The 26,039-nt window shown below is 34.9% G+C and overlaps 1 protein-coding gene across 1 annotated transcript in view; it reads right to left on the bottom strand.

Moving 5' to 3' along the window:
- Positions 1-3,600: 3,600 nt before the first annotated feature.
- AGPS (alkylglycerone phosphate synthase) overlaps positions 3,601-26,039 on the bottom strand; it is a 150,634-nt gene continuing 128,195 nt past the window's right edge. Inside the window, exons 18-20 of the mRNA XM_047084470.1 lie at positions 20,678-20,777; positions 18,429-18,486; positions 3,601-5,246 (exon numbers count right to left, since the gene is read on the bottom strand). Coding sequence (XP_046940426.1) covers positions 5,125-5,246; positions 18,429-18,486; positions 20,678-20,777 — 280 coding nt within the window. The 3' untranslated portion in view covers positions 3,601-5,124. The remainder of the gene's footprint in view (positions 5,247-18,428; positions 18,487-20,677; positions 20,778-26,039) is intronic.

The raw sequence follows: 26,039 nt of genomic DNA on the forward strand, positions 1-26,039 counted from the left end.
AAGTTGTATCAGAGCCAAAGTATTCCACAGGCTTAGCTAAAAAGGACAAAAATTAAGAAATATAATCTACACATATTTCTCATAAGATTTATCATTGTCCAGGAACAGAGATACTCATTTTTCTGAAGGCACCATCACAGAAAAAAGGACTGACACGCAACATAAGGAATAGAACCCCCCCTCCCCCCACAGGCTCTGCTCCACAGGAGCTGTGTGAGCAAACATCCAGAAGCATATAGTGGGTGTCTCAGGGACTGAGTGAGTATGCCACATCCACTAAGCCACATCTTAGGGCTACGAAGTTGGGACAGTAGGAATGAAAATCTAAGAATGAAAGTACATATAAATCCCATTGACTGAACAGATATATGAGAGTACAGGTCCACCATATAACTAGTGAAACATACTAGAATAGGTGATCCAAACCCACACTGTGGAAAGGATTTTCAGTGTTTCTACATATAACTACTTAATTCCTGACATATTCTTGAAGAGGAACAGCCCTGAACTACTAAACAATCTCAGTCTTTAAACACTTACCCTCTCCCACCCATTTTAAATAATGGCTATTTCATGGAAAAAAAAAAAAATCCCAACAAGGCACTGTGAACTTTTGGGGATATTCTTTAAGTAGCCCAAAAAATAATTATAGAAACCGTATACCAGTAGAAGAATTTCATGTCCTTCATGGATATGTGAACAAGGTTACTTTAAGGATTAAACAACATGTTTTCAAGGGTGCTCATGTTCATGAAAAACACTGCTAACAATAAGATGCCTGAAAAACAGGTATGCATGCTGCTTAGAAATCCACACTAAAGCATTTTCTTCCCTTCTCTTTCCTCTTTCCCTCTTAGATTTGGAAGTTCAGTCTCTGAAAAATGTTCTTAATGATGCTTATTATTTTCTTCCTTGTGAGAAAAAAACGTGTAAGACAATCTCCTTTGGGAACCAAAGAAGAAATCTTTTTATGTTCACTGAACTAAAGTTACTTTCATTCTGTGATGGTTCTTTGGCTTGAGTGTTCCATCTGTCAGTGGTCCTCATTGACGTTTGTTAAGGAATTATTGTGGTCAGAAGAGCACAGTGCTCATTCTCTGAGGAGCTTTCTAGGTTCAAACTGGAATGCTTCAGGTTCACAGGAGACTAAACACCTCCAAGAAATAGAACACTGATTTAAAAAATAATTAGGGTGATAAAACCTAGCTAACAATATACTCTAAAGGGACTTGATTATGCTTCATCAATAAAATTATAAAAATTGTTTTCAAATCAGAAATATGAAAATGAAAAATGAAAATTGAAAGAAAAACCCATATGTAAACAGAACAGTGAGCGTCCCACTCCCTTTGAAGAAAACAAAATCTCTTAGACCCGGGTGCATTTTATTAATAATATACGTTAATATAACCTGTTGACGTTACAAGTAGTTTTTACAAATTCCAAGCTAAAGACAAACACTGTGGCTTAGGAAGCAGAAAGCCGAGTAACTTACATCCTTCATAGTAGACACCCTATTCAATAGTTAAGAAAAAGACTTACACTTTCTGAATTTTAGCATCAATGTATACATTAATTCAGGACACTGAAATTAATAAGAATTCAATGAATATATTGACATATGGCTCATTTGGAGCCTTGAGCAAAGCCTCGCTTCCCTAACTTGTAAAGCCAAAGGTGATTCTGTATTCTTCAATCTGAAACTGGCACTTGTTTTCAGCTTTTCTCCCACCATGAGCTAAGCCGTAATTAAAATCAAAGTTACCAAAGATCAAGTGGTAAATGAAAAGCTATTAAAGCTGTCCTTAATGCCCATCTCAGTATTTCTTAAAATGTAGAGAACACTTTCCACAGCATTCCATTTTGGCTGCTTCACGTACCAAGCATATGCAGTTTGTGAATCAATCCATAATAAATAACTATTTGTGTTTCTACATTTACAATAGATGTTCAACCAAACCCAGTCCCATTTTTAACAGCTGAGGTTACACACTTCAGCTTGAGACTACAGGACTTCTTTGATTAGCTATGGTTAAGAAGTTGTAGCTATGAAAGAAAATGACGAAGAAATATCTCTGGAGCCAACATGCAGAAAGACATTTTCAAAAATGCAAGCTAGGACTTAGCAGTTACTAAGGAAATACTCTGAAACACAGGTTTCCTTGCAACCATCTGTATCTGACACAGTACACATACTGATGGAAGCTCATCCTTTATTGCACTTTTGTTTTCCAAAATACGTCAACACAACTATGTGCACTAGAAAGCTTCCAGCTTCATAAATAACTCTTAAGTAATAGTGTAATCTGTAAGCAGTTAGGAAGCAAACGCCCAATTCCTCCGAAGAGGAAAGAATTCAATCCTCTTTCTCTGTGGTAAAATGCTGGGCACAATAAACATGTGGCTTCTACAATTCTTATGAAACTAAAAAAGCTCAAGTTACTCATTATAAGACAAAATTCACTTATGCCTGTACTTGTGCACCAAACATTAAGGCAACAGTTTCTCTAAGGGTCAATAAAGCCTGTTCATACTGAGTCTTTAGTATTCAATGCCACTTCTCACTAGCAGCAAGTTCCTAGTCCCACTAAAACCTCAACCCAAATGTGACATCAACGAATTATTAGAAATATGACTGATTTAAGAAAGACAAGTCAACGTTTATGCAGTACTAAAAACCAGATAGGATATGAGCTTTTAAAATTTTAAACAAACTTATTCAAAATGAGTTTAAAAGCCTCACATAAACAATGTTCTCCAGGCTTTAACTTTTATGAAGCCATTTTCAGATATTTCAGAAATACGAGGCAAGGTTTAAGTGCTTCTGTGCATATTCAAGAACTCAGTTCTCCACGGAAACTAAGTACATGCCGAGGTACCTCTCAGAAGCAGGTGTGAGAAGTGGGGAAAAGGCTTTCTGGTTTACTAAATCAGAGGGAAACAGCACTGGTGAGTGTTTGTGTGTTTCAAAATGATCCCTGTAGAAATGATTCCAACAACAGAATGTAGTCATCACTATAAAATCAAGACTGGGGAGTTCTGCATACATGGAAGAAGAAAAACAAAGACATAAATCACTAATTTCCGTAAGGTTCATGTAGAACAGTGAACACAACTTTCAGCTGTGACATTTATAGTTTCCTAATACCAGATACAGATTTCTGAGGTTGTTGAAATCTGAACTCCCTGGGAAAGAATGTTAAAACAATCACTTGCAAAGGAATGGATCTGCTTATGAATCTGTAAATTTTATTTAAAAAAAATTACTCAGAAACAAGTATACACTCCAGTGAGATATTAGTACTGTATTAAATTTTACATTTTGATCACCAGTTAGAGAAATTACCTTCATGAATAGATCCATTTTATAAAGCTGATATTTTTTTTTTATAATTCTAGAGGCAAGTGTAATTTCCTCATCAAGCATCCAACTATTTCAAATATCAAGGGCTTTTAATGCTAAGATTTGCTGGAATTTTTATAACTAAAAATAAATTACCAATGAAGAGAGGCAGCTTCTAACAAATATTTAGTTTTTGTTGTTAAACTAGTATTTAATTTTGATTTGCTTACAGATTTTAAGTTTATTAGTTTGAGGCCAATTTTATTAAAAATTGCTTATCATTTTGAAGTCTTAAAAATACTATTTTGTCAATTTAAATTTTTACTTTTCTGGTTAAGTATACTTTAGATATAAAAGGTATCAAACTGCCCCAAAATACTTTGGAGCTGTTGCTACATAGACAGACAGTGTGTCCTTTTAAAGGATCGTCTGCATCTTGACGTACATTATCTGATCAAATATTAATTTAAAAAAATTATCAAAAGTTAGGTATTGCATTAAGAAAAGAATCCATCCCGAAATGTGAATCATGAACCTTGACAGACAGTGATTCAAAGTAATCATTTCACTTCTTGTAACATCGAGGCTTGAATGTAAAAATGTTTGTGAAATGTGATTAATGTTCTCCCTATTACTTAAGAAATATGATATTTCAAACTTTTGTTTATGCTTTGTGTATTAATACATTACATATTTTCAAAATTTAGGTTAAACCAGTAATTCAAAAAAGGCATTAAACCACTATTAAAAACTAAATTGAAACTTTACTTTTATATGACAATTTATCAGGTTGTTTGGGTTAATTAAAAAAAAAACTGTCATTGAAACTCTTGAGGTTTTCAAATTCAACAGCTAAATGGTAAGTGTGTTTCATTAGTCAAACGATTCTTCAAACTGGAGACATTAAGTGTAAGGAGTCTTCCTTCTTCTGCTCCGGTTGCAGTTTCTTCTGCATCTCAGCAACAAGAATGTGAAATCAGAAACATTAGGATTCTAAGCTGGATAAAGGCATTCGTTTCATGGTAAACCTGCTGTTCACATACAATGAGTGATAAGTCAGCTTTCTTACAAAACATACTATGAAGGAACTAGGATATAATAAGAAGTTATCTCGGTGATACACATTCAACTCATACCCCAGTAGAAACAGAAACGTGGAGAATAGAAACATGTCCCCTAACAATAACTTTTTGCTCATCTCAGGTTTTATAAACGTATACTAATTTCAAAGAAAAATGTAGGCCAAGCATCTCACCGAACTGAAGGCGTCCTAAATAACAGGTTGCCTATATTCTTTCATTAGTATTCTTCTTAATGACCTACTCACACTAGAATGCACTCTTAAAAAACATACATGTGTTATCACTCCTCAGTGGCATCCTTCCCCAGATAACTGCTTTCCAGAAACGTCCTTAAAAGGGAGGCTAGATAAGCAGTGGATGACACCAAAATCTCCCTTTGTTCCCAAGGGGAAGCATCAACACGAAACAGCTGGCAGCATCTTCCTCTGAAATAACAACTAGCAGCCCTGTGCCACCTGACTAAAATTTGAAATGACAACCAGTTGGCTGTAAACTGATGCACCTACAATGAGAGAGATTTAGGAATACCATCTGTCAATCCATAGATGTAGAAACAAAACAAATACAGAAACAACTTATTTAAAACCAACAAAAAAATTTTGCTGAAATACAATCCATGATATATTTGATTACTGGTATAACCATAGTTGAAGACTTAAAAAAAAAAAGTGACATTTTTTTGTAACAACAGTAATGGATTTATAAAAGGTTTTTGTTTCCAAAGATGTTATTGGGGTCCACATATTCCTTGACAGACTTCAGCATCCCAAAGCCGACATCAGAGATACTTTCCTTTAGCCACTGCTTCCGTAACTTGCCCACTGGAAAAACAAAATAAAAAATGCTTCAATATACACTATGATGCTGGGAACCAATCAATCTTGTGACCATGAATGAACAAACACTGTGTGATAAATGCTTTTATTCAAAAATGAGAAATGTTTTGCTTTATTTGATTTATTGAGCCCACCAGACTATCAAGCTCATTAAGCCCAATGTATTCCCAGGGGAAGCCTGTGCTCCAGTGTCTCCTTTCTCTAGAAACTATGAAATGGAGATGAAGGAAGCTTGGGTTGAGATTGCAGCCCATTTTACAAATAACAAAATGAGAAAAACATGCATTTCAAAAGAACCCACCCCCTGTCTGAACTACCAAAACATGCCAAAGTTTCAGAGAAAATGAAGTTAACTAAAGAAAAACATATCCAGATGAATTTGTTGGGTATACTATAGCAAAAATGGCAGGATATACATCCACAAAATATTTTAAAGCTTAAAATAATTAAGAAAATCTGAACCTTTAATGGGTTTAAGAAAAAAATCTGGTTATAAAACTTTTATTTGCATTTTACTTTCATATTACTTTTAAATAAATTTGCATGTTCCCAAATAATTCTTCCTATTATTTTTCCAGAATTAGAGATTCTTCCTAAGCACTAAATAAATCAAACACCTAATCCATCTTAAACTTAATCTTATACTTTTATACACTGTATAATGTTCTTCTTCGTTGTTCCTAGCTCTTGCTAATTTATTGAGAATAAATTAATATTTTATTGAGAATATAATGGTCCGTAGCATAAATTATATTTTAAAAGGCACCCAATAAAAAACAAACTTTTCTAAGTAGAACTTTCATAAGAAAGGATATGTACTTAACCTGTAAAAAAAAAAAAAAAAAGTGAAATGTTAACCTGCTTTGGCATTATGCAAAGCAATGTGCTAATTTATCTGTGGCAAAATGGATAAATCTTTTAATTTACAGATAGGATTCTTTGTGGCTACTACTTTTCAAACATATTGTAATAATTGAATTCAAGTGGTCATTTTCCACAAATGTTCATTAATGATCCAAAGTCATCAACAGTGATTTAATTGGACAACCGAAATGGGAAACCTTCTTTCATTAAAGTATTCTGCCTGTCATTCTAAAACGCACTGCCATTTATCAGGCAGCAGTGATACACTGTAGCACCTGCCATCTGGAATGTTAAATACCATTTCAGGCTCAACTCAAATCATCTTTTGTGTCCAGTTCTCCAGGAAGCCATCAAATTGTCATTAAAATTATAGCATGAAATCCTTAGAAAGCAAGATATTTCTGCTTGGCTTCTAGAAATAAAAGAGTTTGCTGTGTTAATATTGGGGGGGGGGGAATGATGTACAGAAGAAAAAAAATCTTAAATTCAAAAAGAAAGTAACGTTTAAAAGAGCGCTCAAACTGGAAGCCAACCAGAACAAATTCTTACTCATGCAATCTCTACCACCTACAAGATGTTCTACCTGGTCCTCCTCCTGTCTCTCAAAAGGACAACTCACCACAATGCTCTAGCCTTGGTTTTCTCATCTTCAAAGGGACTGGAGTCTATGAAGTCTTTCACCTCAAATAGCCTATGATTTTAAGCACTCAAAAAAGCTGCAAATCAGTTATTTCCAGATTTGCTCCAAGGGATTAAAAAAAAAAAAAAAAAGCAACTACTCTCTGAGTGACAGAAGTGGCATTATTACTAGCTACCCACAATGAGGTAGCTCAAGAGACAGGGGTGAAGAGCAGTCAATGCTAGTTTCCACTGTTATCTGTAATATAGTTTCACTGAATGTGTCCTGTTGTTATGGATGTAATTGTCCTGAAAAGACTGCAAACAACTGCTCCAACAAGATGGAGCACATTAGAACCTCAGCAGGATGCCCAACAGCTAGCTTGTCTGCCTGGTTTTACACCTCTAGTAATAATGCAATTCCACAAGGAACTGAACCATCGGCTGAGAAGCCACCCAACAGCCATTGCATATTTAATGAAGTTGCTCACCAAGCGCTGGAAAACAGAAGGTGCTTGGAGTGCATCATTAGTTCTGTCAGAAGGATAATTTACACATCTATCTTGTCAAATTTTCTATGGTTTATACTTTTACAATAATCAATCTAACATACATTTGATTAGTGAACTAGAAAGTAAAAAAAAAAAAAAAAGGCAAGACAGTATAGGCAGCATGGCTGTGGCCCCTCATAAACATATTTAATGGAAGAATTTAACCCCTTGATGGCAGAGGTTTGTGAGCTTCCATCAGTGATAACTGAGGTCAGAAATCATGGCCTATGTAATAAAGCAACTAGGAATCTTTTCGGTTTTGCTTGACAATTTAAGTCAACTACAGAAGTGCAGACAGAAAACACAATTTAAGTAAAAATGCTTCAATGAGGCTTTTAAGCCTTTAAGATGATTATCAGAAATAGTCTTCACAAGGGTGCCTGGGTGGCTCAGTCAGTTAAGCATCTCTTGATCTCAGCTCAGGTCATGATTTCATAGTTTGTGAGCTTGAGCCCCATGTTGAGCTCTGCACTAATAGTGCAGAGTCTGCTTGGGATTCTGTCTGTCCTTCTCTCTCTCCCTCCTCACTTGTGCTCTAAGTGGGTAAATAAACTTGAAAGAAAGAAAGAAAGAAAGAAAGAAAGAAAGAAAGAAAGAAAGAAAGAAAGGGAGAAAGAAAGAAAGAAAGAAAGAAAGAAAGAAAGAAAGAAAGAAAGAAAGAAAGAAAGAAGGAAAGAAAGAAACTCTTCATAAAATGCTAAAGAACCTTTGGTGGCTGTCTCTGATGAATCAATAAACTGTAACAACAGCAACAAAATACCAAAGACCCTAATCTCAAAGAGAGAATCCCACTTCAAAGTAGAAGACCTTTATTCTAGAGCTAAATAACAATAATAATGCCCTTTGTACAATCCTTATTTGCACTTATAGGCATTTAGACATTAGCTGACTATACTGATCTAGATACGTGTAACACACATGTGTGTACAACTATATTGTAGCTCCAGAGCTACAAAAAGTTAAGACAGGGATCTTGTATTCCACAATTCACAATTATTCTAAATATATGATGCCCAAAGTACGTAAGCCAGATATTTAAGAGCGTCAGATATATTTTTAGAGATACAAAAAATATAGACCAAATACTGAACATTACAGAAACTAACAGGGGGAAAAGTTCTTTCTCTGCTTAAATTAAAAGTAGAATTCACCTTTTTACAATTTAATATCTAACTATATACATATTAGACAAATATTTTGTGTTCCTCCACAACATACAGTACATTAAAAAAAATTACTTTTCGAACAGAGGAAATGGATGCTTCAGGGATAGTCTTTGAAATCACAGGTTCAACAGTCCCCTTTGGATGCTAACGGCTTCAAGAAAGAACACCTGGCTTAAGTACTTTGGGCATCATATATTTAGAATAATTGTGAATTGTGGAATACAAGATCCCTATCTTAACTTTTTGTAGCTCTGGAGCTACAATATAGTTGTGCACATGTGTGTTACATGTATGCATTTTGTGGTACGAATGAACAGATGTGTACGGGCAGTGATGGGAGTGTTGGGTGCGAGATATGTGGACATGGTAGCCAACCTAGTCACCAAGAATTATCTGGAGCTACTCTTTGTGGTCTAAGGGACTGAAAACTTAGCAGAAGCTACCAAAGAGTCCTGTTTTAAAAGGGAAAAATCTGGGGTCTGCTAGCCAGAGTTCTTTTTAGCTAGATAAATTAAAAACCTTTGAATTTGAATTATGAATTTAATTATAAGGTTGAAAAGATTATATGCTTATTTAAAAAACAAACTATGAAACAGATTATATATTTTGATTACCAAAGCTGGAGCTCAAAAGCAGAATTTAGCCAAAGCAAAAAGCACCTAACCAATATTATAACAACTACAGTTTGAAAGTTCTAGTTTGAGTATCCTGGATATCACTTTAGCACTATTTTATCGGTCAGATTTTATTTTTAATTTTTTTAAATGTTTATTTATTTCGGGGGGAGGGGAGGGAGGGAGAGGGAGGGAGACACAGAATCCGAAGCAAGCTCCAGGCTCTGAGCTGTCAGCACAGAGCCTGACGCAGGGGTCGAATCCACAAATCATGAGATCATGACCGGAATCGAAGTTGGACGCTTAACCAACTGAGCCACCTTCTCAATAGGTGCACCTCTATTGGTCAGATTTTAAAAAGACAATCTAGACTTAGCTGCTTGTATGAGTGATCTGAGCATTAACTTTGTATTTCAAGATTTAATTGATCCAACCAATTAAAGTTGGAAGGACACCCAACAACCTCTTGCCAGATGAGGTTCTGGCTCTATGATACTTGTTAGGTAGTGGTAAGAACAGAGAGCATGGGTAGTTTCCACTCTTTGAGGTGATCTGACTGCAATGATGCTTCTTCAGAGGGAGGTTTCAAGCTGAAAAGAGGATGTAGCTGTCCATGTGTTTGTGCTCTACAGCACATTTTTGTATGTTTGGTTCTGGTAGGGGTACATGCTGAATGTTGGCCAACAGATCACCAACTCAGGAATGCTAACATCCAGGCTTTAAAGGCATATGAGTTGGGACTATACCTACCTAAGAGTTTAATTTAGTGCTTCGTGGATGCTTAAAGTCATGTTTCCATTTCTTTACTAAGTCATTTGACTTATTTTCTACAAATGAAATTTCTGATATTGAGATGACAAATTCATGGCTACAACAGACTTTAACAAAACGATTAAAATCTAATGGGATTTTTATCTTATTAAATAATTTAAAATGTCAATTTTCTTCATGCTAAAATTTCACCTGTGCAGTTCACATAATAGCTCTAAGATCTTATAGATCCTTGAATAGGTCTTTAATGATTATGAAACAGAATAAAAATTTGAATTACTAGGGCAATCACAGGAGATCTGTCATCAGAACACAATGAAGTGCTAATTCTGCTACACACCCCAAAAGTGTGGCTTGACACACTTGATATTTAAACCCAAGTGGCAATTACTGCATATACAACAGAGTAAAGTAAAAAGCAAGTAAACAGGTGAAATAACATGCGATAGATAAGGACAGAAAAGGATAGACAATATCATATGCTCCCTGAAGCCTAGAGCCATGTTTCACTCATTCTTGCATTTCAATTTCAAGACAGTATGCCACACAGTAAGAATTCAATAAATGTTAGTTGAACTAAAAAATATTGAGCCATGGTTATGTAGAAGTCATGTTAGATAAGGAGCAAAATTCAAATATCTAGGAAAAGCAATGTGGGTTTCCTTAATTTCCTTTGCTTCTATTTGCCTTGTACTCCCCCTGTATTCTGACATTATCTGTTGGATATAATCAGAGCTATTTTACAGTAGCTAAAACAGAAGGTATGGCACAGAACCTAAAACTCTTTCCTTCAAATCTCTAGGACTCTTTGGGCTATATCAGTCGTTCTCAATGGGGGCAATTTTGCCCTCCAGAGGACATTTAGTAATGTCTAGAGACGATTTTGGTTGTTTATAACTGGGATGATGTTACCAGCATTTAATGGGTAGAAGAAGCCAGGGATGCTGTAAACATCCACAACAAAGAATTACCTGACCCAAAATGTCAACAGTGCTAAGATGAAGGAATCCTGGACTATGTGCTTCCAAAGAGCTATCTCTTAGAAGCCCAAACAATTTCCATAAAGGCAACATACCTTCACTTCACTGCTACAACCAACTAAATTAGCAGCAAATGGCTGACTGCCATTTGCAAGGTGAACTTGCTGTAAATCGAGGCTACTGACCAAAGAGGGGAATTCTGGAGAAAGTGGTAGAGTAGATAGGAGTTACATCTGAGAACATCAACCATTCCATTAATGACAAATGCTACTTTATTTTTTTCAAATGCTACTTTATTTTAAAAGTTAACTCCTGGGAGCCTGGGTGGCTCAGGCAGTTGAGCGTCCAACTCTTGATTTTTGGCTTGGGTCATGATCTCATGGTTTGTGAGCTCAAGCCCTATGTTGCTACGTCAAGCTTGGGATTCTCTTTTCCTTTCTCTCTGCTCCTCCCCTGCTTGCTTGCAAATGTGCTCTCTCTCTCAAAACAAATAAAATAAAAGTTAATTCCTAAAAACTTGAATTTAGTATCTACTGAAAAAAACTTATAGGTCACTTTTTGGGCCATTTTTCTAGACAATGGGTGAATATAAATATGAATATGAATATGAATATATATGTTCACATAAATATATGTGAAATAAAGCTTCACAGCACTATCCAATATAAATCTCTATGATGACAGAAATGTTCTTTATCTGCACTATTCAACACAGTAGCCTCTAGCTGCATGAGGATATGAGCACTTGAAATGTGGCTAGTGCAAGTGAGAAAATAAATTTTTAATTTTAATTAATTTTTACTGACTTAAATTTAAATAGCCACAGGTAGCCTAGTGGCTTTTGTATTAGGTAACACAGAACAACATTAAAAATAAATTTTGAAATAAATAAATTGTAACTAAAGTCACTTTTTATAGATTCACACCTGAAAATATCTATTAGCATTATATGTTTGCTAATTAGCATTATCTGTTTACTAATTATTCTCTAACAATATAATAATGTAGTACAGACATTCTTAGAGTAAACAAACATCTTATTGAAAAGAGTCTTGGACATAAAATTGCTGGGAAGAAAAGTTCTCTTTAGAGGTCCAAGATGCTCAACATCACTCCTTATCAGGGAAATACAAATCAAAACCACACTCAGATATCACCTCACGCCAGTCAGAGTGGCTAAAATGAACAAATCAGGAGACTATAGATGCTGGAGAGGATGTGGAGAAACGGGAACCCTCTTGAACTGTTGGTGGGAATGCAAACTGGTGCAGCCGCTCTGGAAAACACTGTGGAGGTTCCTCAAAAAATTAAAAATAGATCTATCCTATGACCCAGCAATAGCACTGCTAGGAATTTACCCAAGGGATGCAGGAGTGCTGATGCGTAAGGGCACTTGTACCCCAATTTTAGAGCAGTACTCTCAACAATAGCCAAATTATGGAAAGAGCCTAAATGTCCATCAACTGATGAATGGATAAAAAAATTGCGGTTTATATACATAATGGAATACCATGTGGCAATGAGAAAGAATGAAATATGGCCTTTGTAGCAGCGTGGATGGAACTGGAGAGTGTTAAGTGAAGTAAGTCATACAGAGAAAGACAGATACCATATGTTTTCACTCTTATATGGATCCTGAGAAACTTAACATAAGTCTATGGGGAAGGGGAAGAAAAAAAAAAAAAAGAGGTTAGAGAGGGAGAGAGCCAAAGCATAAGAGACTCTTAAAAACTGAGAACAAACTGAGGGTTGATGGGGGGGTGGGAGATGGGTATTGAGGAGGGCACCTTTTGGGATGAGCACTGGGTGTTGTATGGAAACCAATTTGACAATAAATTTCATACTTAAAAAATAAAAAACAAAAAACAAAAAAACCAAAGAGAAGTATTAGTATCTAAGCCACTTCTACTCCAGTGACACACCTGAGGCTGGAGGCTACTACAAGTATAGCACATGGACAACTGTAATTGCATACGTGGAAAGGTGCAGGGATTAATACATTTTTAACAACAGATTTTCTGTCAGTTTTCAAATCTGTTTATCCGAGGATATAGCTTTAATAGTTAAATGTTAAGCTAAATTATGGGTTAAATTGGCTTTTACAGTCTGGTCTTGGAATCTATTTACAACACTGCTTCAGTGGAAAAATATAATCAACTAATACGTTTCGTGAGAAAAAGCCAGCCACAAAGAAGAAACCAAAGGAAAAAAATTAAAGGACAAAACAAACTTTCTGCTATAATATGGTAATCTGATATTCAATATTGGAAAGGCTATACTCATCTGGTAGGCATCAAAAGATCAAAATCACAACCAGGATACTGATATTGACATAGTCAAATACAGAACAATTCCATCACCACAAGGGTTCCTGTGTTGCCTGTTTTACAGTCACCTCTTCTCCACAAGGGACTCCTGGAAACATTGTGTTCTCTATTTCTGTAATTCTGTAAATCATTTCAAAAATGTCACAGAAACAGAATCACACTGTATGTGCTTTTTTGGGATTGGCTTTCTTTTACTCATCACAATTACCTGAAGAGTCATCCAAGTTGTTTCATGCACTGATCGCTGGTTCTTTCTTATTGCTGAGGAGTTGTCCATGGTATAGATGTACCACGGTTTGTTTAGCCACTTACTAGTTGAAGGATATCTGGGCTGTTTCCAGTTTGGGGATATTACAGGTAAAGCTGCTCTGATTATTCATGCACAGGTTTTTGTGTGAACACAAGCTTTCAATTCTCTGGTATTCAATTCTCTGGTATACACGGGAGTACAATTGTTGGGTTGAATGGTAGCTGCATGTTTGATTTTATAAAACACTGCCAAAGTCTCCACAGAGTGGCTGTACCACTTTACATTCCCACCAGTAATGTATCACTAATCTAGTTTCTTCATATGCTCAATCAGCATTTGATATTGTCATTTTTTAATTTTAGTTTTCTGATAGATGTGTCGTGATTTTCCTTGTGGTTTTAATTTGCATTTTCTTAATAGCTAATGATGTTGAACCTCTTTTCAAGTGATTATTTACCATCTGTATATCCTCTTCAGTGAAATGACTCTTCATATCTTTTGCCCACTTTCTAATTGGACTGTTTTGCATCTTACTCTTGAGTTTTGAGAATTCTTTATATATATATTATATATCGGCCTTTTGTTGGATATGTGGCCTGCACATATTTTCTACAGCTCTGTAGTTTACCTTTTCACCACTTAACAGGATCCTTCACAGAATAAACGTCTTTAATTTTGATGAGATCCAACTTATCAATTTTTCCTTTAATGGGCTGTACTTTTGGTGACCAGTCTAAGAACTCTTTGCCTAGCCTAGCTCTAGACCTTGAAGATTTTTTCCTGTTTTCTTCTAAAAGTTTAATTATTTTATGTTTTACATTTAAGCCCATTATCTACTTTAATTTTGATAGAAGATTTGAGATTTAGGTCAAGGATTTTTTTGTTTGTTTGTTTTTGGTTTTTTGAGCCTATGGATGTCTGTTTACTCCAGCACTGCTTGTTAAACACACACACACACACACACACACACACACACACACACACACTTCCTCCATTGGATTGCTTCTGTATTGTTGTCAAAATCAGTTGGACTTCTTTGTGGGGGTTTTCTATGCTGTTCCATTGACTGATGTCTCTCTCTTCCAATAGCACAGTAATGATTATTGGAGCTATATAATGTCTTAAAATCAGGTAGATACATTCCTATGACTTTAGCCTTTTTTTTTTCATAATTATTTTGGCTATCAAGTTCCTTTGCCTCACCATATAAATTTTAGAATCATCTTTTCTATGCCTACTAACATTATTGCTGACATTTTGATAGGAATTGTATTAAATAAATAAATCAATCTGGAGAGAAATGACCATCTTCACTATGTCTAGTTTTTTATCAGTCCATGAACACAGTACCATCTCTTCATTTATTCAGGTCTCTTTTTTGACTTTTTTCATCAGCATTCTATAATTTTCAGAGTGCAGATCCTGTATATATTTTGTTATATTTATGCCTAAGTATGTGCACACTTTGCTAGATATATGCTCATTTCATTTTCTTTGGAGCAACTGGAAGTGGTATTGTATTTTAAATTTCAGTTTCTATAGGTTTGTTCTTAATAATAGAAATGTGACTGATTTTTGTGTGTGCTCTTAAACTCTGCAATCTTGCTAATTTTGTTTTTGTAGATTCTTTGGGATTTCTACATAGACAATCATGTCATCTATAAGTAGCAACAATTTTATTTCTTCTTTTCCAATATATATCTTTTATTTCACACTACAGGTTTTAACAAATGGCTTCAAAGCCAATATTTTCCTCATTCTTTTGAGAAGTCTCTTTTTACTTTTAAAGTTTCTGATACTACTGGATTTCTGTTAATATTACAAAAAAAGTTCGGAGAGGTAGCCTATAATTATTCTCTGAACGATAAAAAATAATTTTGGTTAGGCAAAGACACCAATATTTAAACTAGGGCTGGTTATATCCAATCAAAGAATTTTACTTTCTGACAAGGACTTAGGTATAAATTTAGCCAATGAACAACTTAAAAAAGTCATAAATTGAAATTAAATACGTGGCTGATATAAACTCTGCTCTTTAAACTGACCAGCTCGTCAGTTACATAAACAAGCACTACGAAGATTAAGTTAAGCAGGCTTTATATTTCCTATAGCCTCCAGTTCCAGACTACATCTGTTTTCTTTGATACACAAAACCAGAGTTAAAATAGCTCCATTTATCACAGCATGATTGTAGGCAGACAAACCAGCCTGTCTGTTTCCAGATAGTGAAAGCAACTGTTATTAATCACAATTACAGGCCAAACCCTCTAAGAGAATTGCATCAATATTCTCCCAACCCCCAGCCCTTCTACTCTCAAACTCAAAAATGGTACTGAGAATGTCATGACACTGCCTGAAGGTCAGTAAATAAAGATGACACTAAGAGGTCAACTTGAGTTTTCAGTTCCGGATGCAAATCAAGGAAAATCTTTTCTTCACATAAAAAGAAGTGATCTCTCAAAAGCTCTATCATTAGTTAAGTTTAGCAGGACAATTAAACCCATTCTATTTCAAATTTATATAGAAAGGTTTCTGCTTTATGAAACTATACTGAATAGCACAGGGTATTTGACATTTACAAATTAGATGATTAACTTTAAGCAGAGAGGCATTTATGAAAATAGACATTTTTCTATAGTATATTTTGTAGCCAAGAGTGTGAAGGAAATTTATTTCTCTTTCATATATATAATAATAGAACTTCCTATAGAACGAGACCAACTGCAGGTTACAGTTAAAAACGTGTTAAGACAATTGTATCATATCCCTTGAATGTATGAATCTTTTTCATATAAACAGTAACCTTTTCTTCAATGGTTAAGAATAGAAGCCAGAGTTTCCACCTGGAGTTGTCTATTGTTATTTTTTTTAAGCTACTGTGTTTTTTGTTTTGTTTTGTTTTGTTTTGTTTGAGTACCTACAACATGCAAGGCACTTTAGATGCTCTACGTACACTATTACATTTAATTTTTATAATAATATACAAGGTAGGTACTATTATTCCTATTTTGCAGAAGAGAACACCAGCTCAGAGAAGTTATTTCCTTAAGGTCACAGAGCTAGTTAAGTGAAGACACAGGAGTCAAATACAGATATGATTACACAGCCTATGTTCTTTCCCCTTTGTGTATAAGCCTCTTGACCTTTTATTTGCTTTAAGACAAAGTCTGAACGGGATCTTACATACATAATGCATCTATGAAAGAACACTAAAATGGCTGCTGTTGTGCAGTTGTAGAGAAATGCACATTATTTTACCCTACTTTTCTACTGAATAACTGGCTCTAATATACTTTCTCAGAAATATTATGGGACAAACTGAGCCTTTCCACGATTAAACATGACCCTATATTCAAACAAGGCCTGATTATTAAATGTTTGAAGCTAAATTAGTAATGAGACTACAGCCATTCCAATATGAAAGACTCAGAGCTGCTTAAGAATTTGCAAAACTGCCCCAAATTCTGTGAACACCTGGGCCCTTACCCACTCACTTAACATATTCATTGAGCATTTCCTATATAGAAAGAGACAGTCACTGTTCTAGGGACTGGGAAACACAGTGACAAATAAGATAAAGTCAGTAACCTCATCGAACTTATTCAAATGAGAAACACAGAAACTAAACAAGAGAACAGGGAAGACATCTCAAAGAAGGTGACATTTTTATCAGGGAACTAAATCATGGCGAAAGTGAGCCATACAAATATCTGGGGGGCGGAGTGGGGGGACAAGAGAACGAACATCAGAAAAAGAGGGAACAAACACCAAAGGCCTTACAGAGGAAAGGTGGTTGGTATGTCTGAGGAATAGCAAGGCGGCCAATGCCACTAGAGTAAAAAAGTAGTAAGAGATACAGACGGATAGACACATGTATATCCTTGAAGGTCCTGATAAGGAGTTTGGATTTTATTCTGCCTTGTGAGGAGAAAACACTGAGTTTTATAAAAAAGATTACTCTAGCAGTAACAGAAATGGCCTGAGGGGAGCAAGAACGAAAGCAGACAGACCAGTTAAGATGCTATTGCAGAAGACTCAGCAGGAAGAAATAGTGATTTGACCTAGAATGTCGTGGTGGTGATGCTTTCTGGTATTTGAAAGTCATCAGGATATACTTGGTGTTTTAAATCCTGGGAATGAGGTAATCACTGAGGGAGTGAACACAGAAGAACAGACTGGCTCAGCGCCAAGCCCTGGAGCCCACCAATATTTACCAGTTTAGAAGAGGACAAGCTGGCAAAGGGAAAGCATCTTCATTTTACCAGCACACATGAAATATATTTTGTATGTAGGCTTACCTAGTTTCTTTTTCTAGGCAATGGAGGAAACCAGGTAGTTTAGAGTTCGTTTCTATGCAGTTATATTTCTGACCACATAGAAAATAAAAATATGCGAAATACAACAGAAGTAAAAGATTTCTATTTAAATGAGGCAGAATTTCTTAATAAATTAATATGCAATCAAACCTAGATACATTCAAGTTCAAGCCAATAATTTCTAAAAATATATCATTTCATCAAACTTGGAGTCTTCAACAAATAAAGACCAATAGGCCTAGAACCTGAAAATGCACATAAGTTTTAGAAGTCTTATCATAACATGATCTGACCTATATTTGTTTTATTACCTGATACTGCCAACATGTTAGAAACTTACAACCAGGGAGTATAAAACCACCAGAAAGTCAAACTGATTTACATGCAAGACAGAAAAAAAGGAAAGGTCTATGATGCAAAAATTAAAATGTTGACTCATTTCTGTTTTAACATCTAAAGCAGGGCAAATAATTAACTTCGTTTCTAAATTAAAGAACAGAGGTTTTATACTTGAAAATAAAAATGGTAATGTTTAGTATTTCTTCTGTTGGTTACTACCACAACTTGGGCTACCTCAGTAATAGACATAAAAACTCTCAAGAAATATCAAGTGCCTTCAAATTATGTACTATGGCTTTCCCCAACATTTTATCAAACCAATTATTTTTTAATAGTAGGTACAGTAGAAATTCTACCCCCAAAAAGAATACCTCCGTGGTGATGTGAGAGGCTCCCTCCATTAGCAAGGATTTCTTCTCTAGCAGCTGCCTGTATTTGAAAACAACACAACAAATAGTTGCTACTTAGGTTTCACTCTGAAGTGAAGGTTAAGACCAAGCCCCCAAGGAGGCATGTCCTTCCTAGGTTAAATTACAAACTGGATTTCTAATTTTCCTTTATCTTCCTTTGGTTAAGTACATTTAAAACGCAATTAAAATATGCAGCCTAGTTTTATACATTTTTTCTAGTGAATGGTCACAATGTCTACAACAGTCACTTCAAGATTCTAGAAAAGAAAAAGAAGATAAAATGATCGATTCAGCAGCACAGAATCGTTAATAATAAGTTTTGTGAAGATAGTCAAGTCTTACTCTGAAGTAAACACCTCTCTACACCAACAAATGTTAGTAACTAACATGTACTGACTGCTTATTTTATATGCAGAAAAGTACTAAGCAATTTACCTGTAGTAACTTATTTATTTTATACTATAGCCTTGTGTAATAATTGCAATTATCCTTATTTCACAGACAAAGAAAATGAGGCTTAGATGTTTAAATTACTCCCTAAATATCATAAAGTGGGTATTGGACCCAAAATTCCTTGTAAAGCTATCAGAGATCAACCATAAAAACCCTTATGGAGACCATTTCTTAGGTCAATGTCTTGGAACAAGTTACTTGTCAGACCGATGGATATCTAAGTGTAAAAAAACAAACAAACCTTATTTTCTCCTCCTAACATGTTAGGTCCTAAGCTCCTTATAGAGCAACTAAGGTTAGAAAAATAAACACTTAGAGCAAAACAGAGAATGACTAAAGTGCAGAGTGGAAAAAAAAGGGGAACAGAAGTAGAATTACATTCAGTTCATAAGTATATATCAGCCATGAGGTGAAGTATCTAGAGTGCCTAGAACCTCTCAATTACTCAGGTGTGTATACAGGAGTTAGACCAGGGTAACAGGGCTCAGGCAGGACAGATGGACCACATCTCACAGCAAAGTAACTTATATGAACATTCATCACTTAGGATTTAGGGTTTTTCAAATGAATCAAATATATGCTAGCGTTGTACCTTCTAACAAATTATTTTAAATAACATTATTTTAAATTTAATAAATTACTGAATTAAACAAATGATTTTAAACAAAGCAACAATTACTTGAAATTAGTAGTACTTAGAGAATGGCAGTTTGGATTGGGGAAAAAGGAATAATCTCACTCTTATAGTAGTACAGGGCCTTTGAATACAGCCCTTTGAGTAGCCAGAGGTCAACCAAAACACTGAAAGGCTAAGCTGATGGGGAAGTAAGTACTCCAACTTTTGAGGGTGACAGATATGTTCATTATTTCAATTGGAGTGATATTTGATTTGGGTGTATACATATGCAAAACTCATTAAATTGTACACTTTAAATATGTGCAGTTACTTGTATTGCAAATATATACCTCAAAAAAGCTGTAAAAAAAAGGGGGGGGATGAGGCATAGGAGGGAGCCAACCAAACCCTGTCTGTGCTTTGAGTCTAAAAGTGTGCCATTGAAATCACCACATGGTGCTGCCTTTGGCAGGCATGCAATAACATTAAGACACTAGGTTTTAAACACTAGTTTAAACACTAGGACACCTGAGGTTTTAACAAACCTCAGTCTCCTCCCAGTTCCTCCAGTCCAGTCTGTCTCTTCAACTTTAGGCATACTTACAAGAAATACCAGCAAACAGAAGGCTTTATAAAAACTGGAATCTTAAGGCCAGTTAAGGAATGTAACGAAACTAGTAGCAAATGAACCTCTATAGTCTATGTATAGCTATAACAATCAAACAATTATAAACCCAGAATGAGGATATTACAGCAACACAGACCAAGAACATTAGGGCTGCTGACCTCAACTGCAGCGAGCATCTGGAAATGGGTGAACTGCCAAAGTGATATCAAGAATTCCTATAGTCCTTTGTTATTTAACACGGTCTTACAAATTGTAAGTAACAACCAAAGAATCACAGGTTACAGAATATTAATTTTAGAATATTAAATCTAATATCTATAGATAATATTAATTTTAGACTCACAAGTCAATATACGACTCAATGCAACAAATATGTTTCTAATTTCTATTGACTATCAACCAGGTAAGTCATGGAGTGATTAAACAGAGTTGAACTAAAATTCATAAATTGATAGGAAAGTTTATTTAAATTAATAAAAGAATGTAAGAATATATTCATGTATGCAAAATTACCTCGGTTTGTTCAAACACAGTCAGTGGGTCACTTATTCCCCTGTAGTTAAAGGCAAAGTAGAAATAGATACATGCACCTGCATCATAAGTCTGCGTCACCCTAAAAAACAAACAGACAATCCCCAGAAGGCTTTAAGTTAAGTGAAATCAGATTTAACATCTAGAACTTTAAAGGCAAAATCATCTGATTTGCTTAAACCATAATCTCATTCTCTACCCACCTTCTTAATTCCATGGAAGGAATGTAGATTGGCTGGCTGAAAGAAATACAGGAACTATTTGTACTGTTTTTAACAACTTTTTTGAGGTAAGTCTGGATTATTACCCAAAGAGTTTAAAGTTTTAAAAACAATGTAAATGTTTCTCTAATTGGCCTGAAACAACCAACCTCTTCAGAGGATTTTTTTTTTTTTAAATGAAATAGATAGCAAAGTTAAAGAAGCCCCAAACAGACTAGATGGGGCATTATAAGTCTTCTAAACTTCGTTGAGTCAACAGAAATAGGCATGAGAACTTCAAACTCAGAAATTAAGAGAAATGTTCAAATATCAAAAATGATCAGGCTGGGTAAAATAAATAAAGCATCTTCCCCAACTTCACACTAATAATTACTAAGGACTTTGGAAACAATTTAATGATCATATTAAATGCAGCAATATGGCTTTAAAGTACTGTCTCTGAAGGTTTTACACTCTGGGCCTCATACGTGTGCATGTTGTACGTGTGTTTACAAAAGACATCAAGAACATTAGATTATTAAATCATATATATGATATATACCTGGGCTTTCCAAATGCAATTAGGTGAAGCATTTAAGAGAGCCTCAGGGGCATCTGGGTGGCTCAGTCGGTTAAGTGTCTGACTTTTGATATTGGCCGAGGTCATAATCTCACAGTTCATGAGATCAAGCCCCATGTAGGGCTCTGCACTGTCAGCACAGAGCCTGTTTGGGATTCTCTCTCCCCCTTTCTCTGTCCCTCCCCAGCTTGTGCACATGCTCTCTCTGTCAAAATAAATAAATAAACATTCGAGAAAAAATGTAGAAGAGTGCCAAAATAATCATAGTCAAATCTGTGAATGCAATTTACAGAGGTTCCTACGAAGAATTTAATTTAACAGAAGGAGAGAATACAGAGGAAATACTCTTTTTACTACAACAATACAAATAGAATCTAATCTAAAATTTTAATGGCCTTTTAGGCCAAATGTTAGGTGCCTCAGAACAGAAGAAATGAACTGTTTAACAATGCTACTGTCAATTTGCCAGCTGTGTTTTTCTTCTAGTGTTAATTCACACTCATAAAAAAGATCCCTTGAATGTTTACATTTTAAGTACCAGATTTACAAAGTTTAAGAAAAACTGGAGAACCATCCTAACTATGAGGGCACTATCATTTAGGAATAACCAAATATAAATAAATTGAAAGGATACCTGAATGAAACAAATTTATAGCAAGTAGTAAAATATATATCACTTATATTTGAATCAATATCAATAAACAGAAAATGCAGTCAATATTAAGAAAGCATTGCTACCTTCCAACAAATCCAGGATGTATACCAAAGAGTTGTTTTCAATAGATAAGCAGGCTTTTATTTTTTTTTATTGTTTTAACGTTTTATTTATTTTTGAGACAGGGAGAGACAGAGCATGAACAGGGGAGGGTCAGAGAGAGGGAGACACAGAATCGGAAACAGGCTCCAGGCTCTGAGCTGTCAGCACACAGCCCGACGCGGGGCTCGAACTCACGGACTGCAAGATCATGACCTGAGCCGAAGTTGGCCGCTTAACTGACTGAGCCACCCAGGTGCCCCGATAAGCAGGCTTTTAAAAGTCACAACAAAGCTTCAGTGATCAGTATCTCAAGAAAAGATAAAGTAAAAATAATACAAAAACATTTTTGGGAAAACCTCAATTTGGGTGTACTTCAGAAAGTGACTCAATTCCAACACCTTTTAATAGATCAGTTTTATCATTTAAGACCCTTAACACCAACCTCTTCCAAAAATCATCTGGACAAGTGATAGCATGGCTACCAAAGTCATAGTATTATTCTTTAATTTCTAACAGGTTTTTGGAGTACTTTACTTATGTTAGACACACTAGCTAGGAATTCCTTCCCATAAAACTTCTTCGGAAAATTTGGGTTAGAATTTATCTTCCAATATACAAAATACATTTTAATAAATGAAAATGAAATAAATGAACTCAATAAATGCACCCTACAGCTAGTTATTTTCCTTGGGATCTTCAATTTCAATGAGAGTTAGAATTATTTCAAGTCAGTTTTGGAATAACTTTTTAAAAACTAGTTTACAAAATGGATTTCACACATTCAACATTTATACTCAACACACAATAACCTCCTTGGCCACACTATTAAGCAGCTCAAATCAAACTAAACTAAAATCAAACTCTGGTGAAATGTTAGTTTTTATCAAGTATGAGATGTAAGAACTATATTTAAAGCTCCCATTTATTAAAACCATTCAAATAACTAGACTGTGTACATTCAAAATTTTGGTTTTATAAAATGACCATAAAAGCTGAGTATATAAGTTTTTATCAGAAAATCATTCTTAAAAAATAGCTACTGAATAAAAGACATATCTCAAATTTACTCTAAGCCCATCTACCTATAATACATAATGAAGATCCTTATTTAGACTTTATGAGCTCCTTCTGAAAAACCAAGACTTGTGTTGTTATAGAAGGTGTCCTGAGGCAGAATATTTTACTTCCCAATAATGTTCAATAAGTACTGGTTTATCATAATGATATTCTGATAATGGAAGGGGGGGAGTCTGGAGAGATAAACAGGGAGATAGGGCAGAAAGAGAAAGTGGGGATAAAATCTGTTAAATTGCTATTTAATAAAAAATTAAAAAATCCTCAGCTACACAAAAATAGATTCTACTATTTAAAACGTTTCAAATTTTACAAATGACTTGGATTATTAGGCCTGATCTGTTTTCTGAACTATAGTAAAGAGACCTGACAGACTAGACTGTCAAAAGAAGAATTAAGTATCAATTTGGGTTCATAATAAACAAACACAAAATTTTTTCTTAGACTTTAAAATAAAAGGTTTATTTTTAAATATATCTCCAAATTAAAAAAGAAAGAAACAAAAAAACAAAGAACATGTACATTCTTACACCTTTATTTGGAAAGGTTCTCTCCAAGATTAGTCCTAAGCCACCAGTAGGATTACCAAGTTATAAGCTTTTTCTTGTACAGAACAAGACCCCTATTTTCTTTTCTTTTTTTTCTTTTTAACTGGCTTTATTTTTTATTTTTTTTTAATTTACATCCAAATTAGCATATAGTGCAACAATGATTTCAAGAGTAGATTCCTTAGTGCCCCTTACCCATTTAGCCCATCCCCCCTCCCACAACCCCTCCAGTAACCCTCAGTTTGTTCTCCATATTTATGAGTCTCTTATGTTTTTGTCCCACTCCCTGTTTTTATGTTATTTTTGTATCCCTTCCTTATATTCATCTGTTTTGTCTCTTAAAGTCCTCATATGAGTGAAGTCATATGATTTTTGTCTTTCTCTGACTAATTTCACTTAGCATAAAAAAGACCCCTATTTTCTCATCCTTCAGATATATCAAACGACCAGTCAATAATCTCTAAGTCCACATTTTTAGCTTACATATTCTCAGATTCAACCTCAAATATACTTCTTTAAACCCTGACTGTCTCTCCCACACAGAAGCAAAAAACACAATTTCAAAGAGATCCTTCTGGTTGACATGAACAGTTAATGTATACGAAAGATGATTTCCTCACATTTGTTAGAGTTTTGCTCTCTTACTCCAATGGAAGCACAAAAATTTAGCAAATTCTAAAAGGTATCTGTCCCAATGGGGGCAATAAGTAGAACTAAGAAACACAATATGGTACTAGGGAAGTACAAGATGAGGGTGTAAAAGATAGAAGAAAAAAAAAATCAGAAGAGACAGCAGTTTGAAGAATATAGAAACATTTCTGGTCTTGCAAAGCAAATACATGCAAATTATCATGCTATATGAAAATATCAAAGACTTAAGAATTGGATACCTTCATGAGGATTTGTCATTGGAGAAGAAAAATATTCAGATTTCCTTTACTAGCTCTAGTATAGGTTGTCTACCTCAAGTTTAATGTAATGACCTCACAATAATAAAATGACATTCATACAGCCCTTCATATGCTTTCTCAATTCATTCTCACAAGAGTCTCATCGAGTAGATGGTATTACCACTGCTTTACTAATAATCAACTTAGAGCGCAAAGGGATTAAATTCTTAATAAACAGCAAAACAGTGCTTTCACTTTTCAGACACATAGAGTATTACAAAACAAAGAAATTCAAAAACTAAGCAGGCAGTTGCCACAGTAATACAGTAGGCCAACAAGGCCTGGTTCTCGGGCTGGAAGAGGCCCAAGTCTGCCCTCTTAGGCTGAGATTAAGTGATCCCAGGCAAATCAGAACAAGCATCATGAATAGAAATACACAGAAATGCCATTTTGGTGAGGCATATCTGCTGTTTCAGAGTCAGCATCTGGTGCACTTAACAATAAAGATATTACATTATTTCCCAAATTACTTAATTTGCATTTGTGCTTATATTGAAAATTTTTTGTTTCTACAAATTAATTGAGTTATATTCTTGAAACCCCCTTCCCTGACACATGGGAAAAAAAAAAAAAAAAAGAAGCAGTTATACAACACAGAATGTTTAATAAATTTTCAAGTGCTAGATTATGACTGAACCATCTACTTTAAAGATCCCCTTCACATAATCTGTCCTGATTTCCCTTTATTCTCCATTCCAATTAATTCTATAACTTTACAGATAAGTCATATGTTTGATTTAATCTTGATACATTTAATCTTCTTGTGTTTATACAGGTCTTTTAATTATCAGGTGATTGAATACAAAGTGCTCCTTCGCAAGAAAACCTCCTTTTGGACTGCTGCCATTTAACAAAGAGGACAAGATTTGCAGTTAACTGTCCACTATGGAAGATACCAGCTACATGCAGTGTTTTAAATTTAAATTATTAGAAATTAAATAAAATTTACAATTCAGTGCCACGGTCACACTAGCCACATTTCGACAGCCCCACAGCCATATGTGGCTTGTGGCACCAATACCAGACAGGACAAATAATGAGTATTTCCATTACTGCGGAAAGATCTATTGAAAGCAAAGAGTTAATCTTCATTTGCATATTTTGCTCTACTCATTCCTTTACTCCATGCCCATTCATTGAATCAGTAACTAATAAAGTGGTTAAAGTGCTTTTTGTCTATTGAAGAAAAGGCTACGTTGACTATGTATTAAATTATAGTTTCCTGAATATATACA

The sequence above is a fragment of the Lynx rufus genome, unplaced genomic scaffold (genome assembly GCF_022079265.1).
Source record: "Lynx rufus isolate CCGP_SWC_20201006 ecotype Redwood Valley unplaced genomic scaffold, mLynRuf1.p SCAF_2, whole genome shotgun sequence".
NCBI lineage: Eukaryota > Metazoa > Chordata > Mammalia > Carnivora > Felidae > Lynx > Lynx rufus.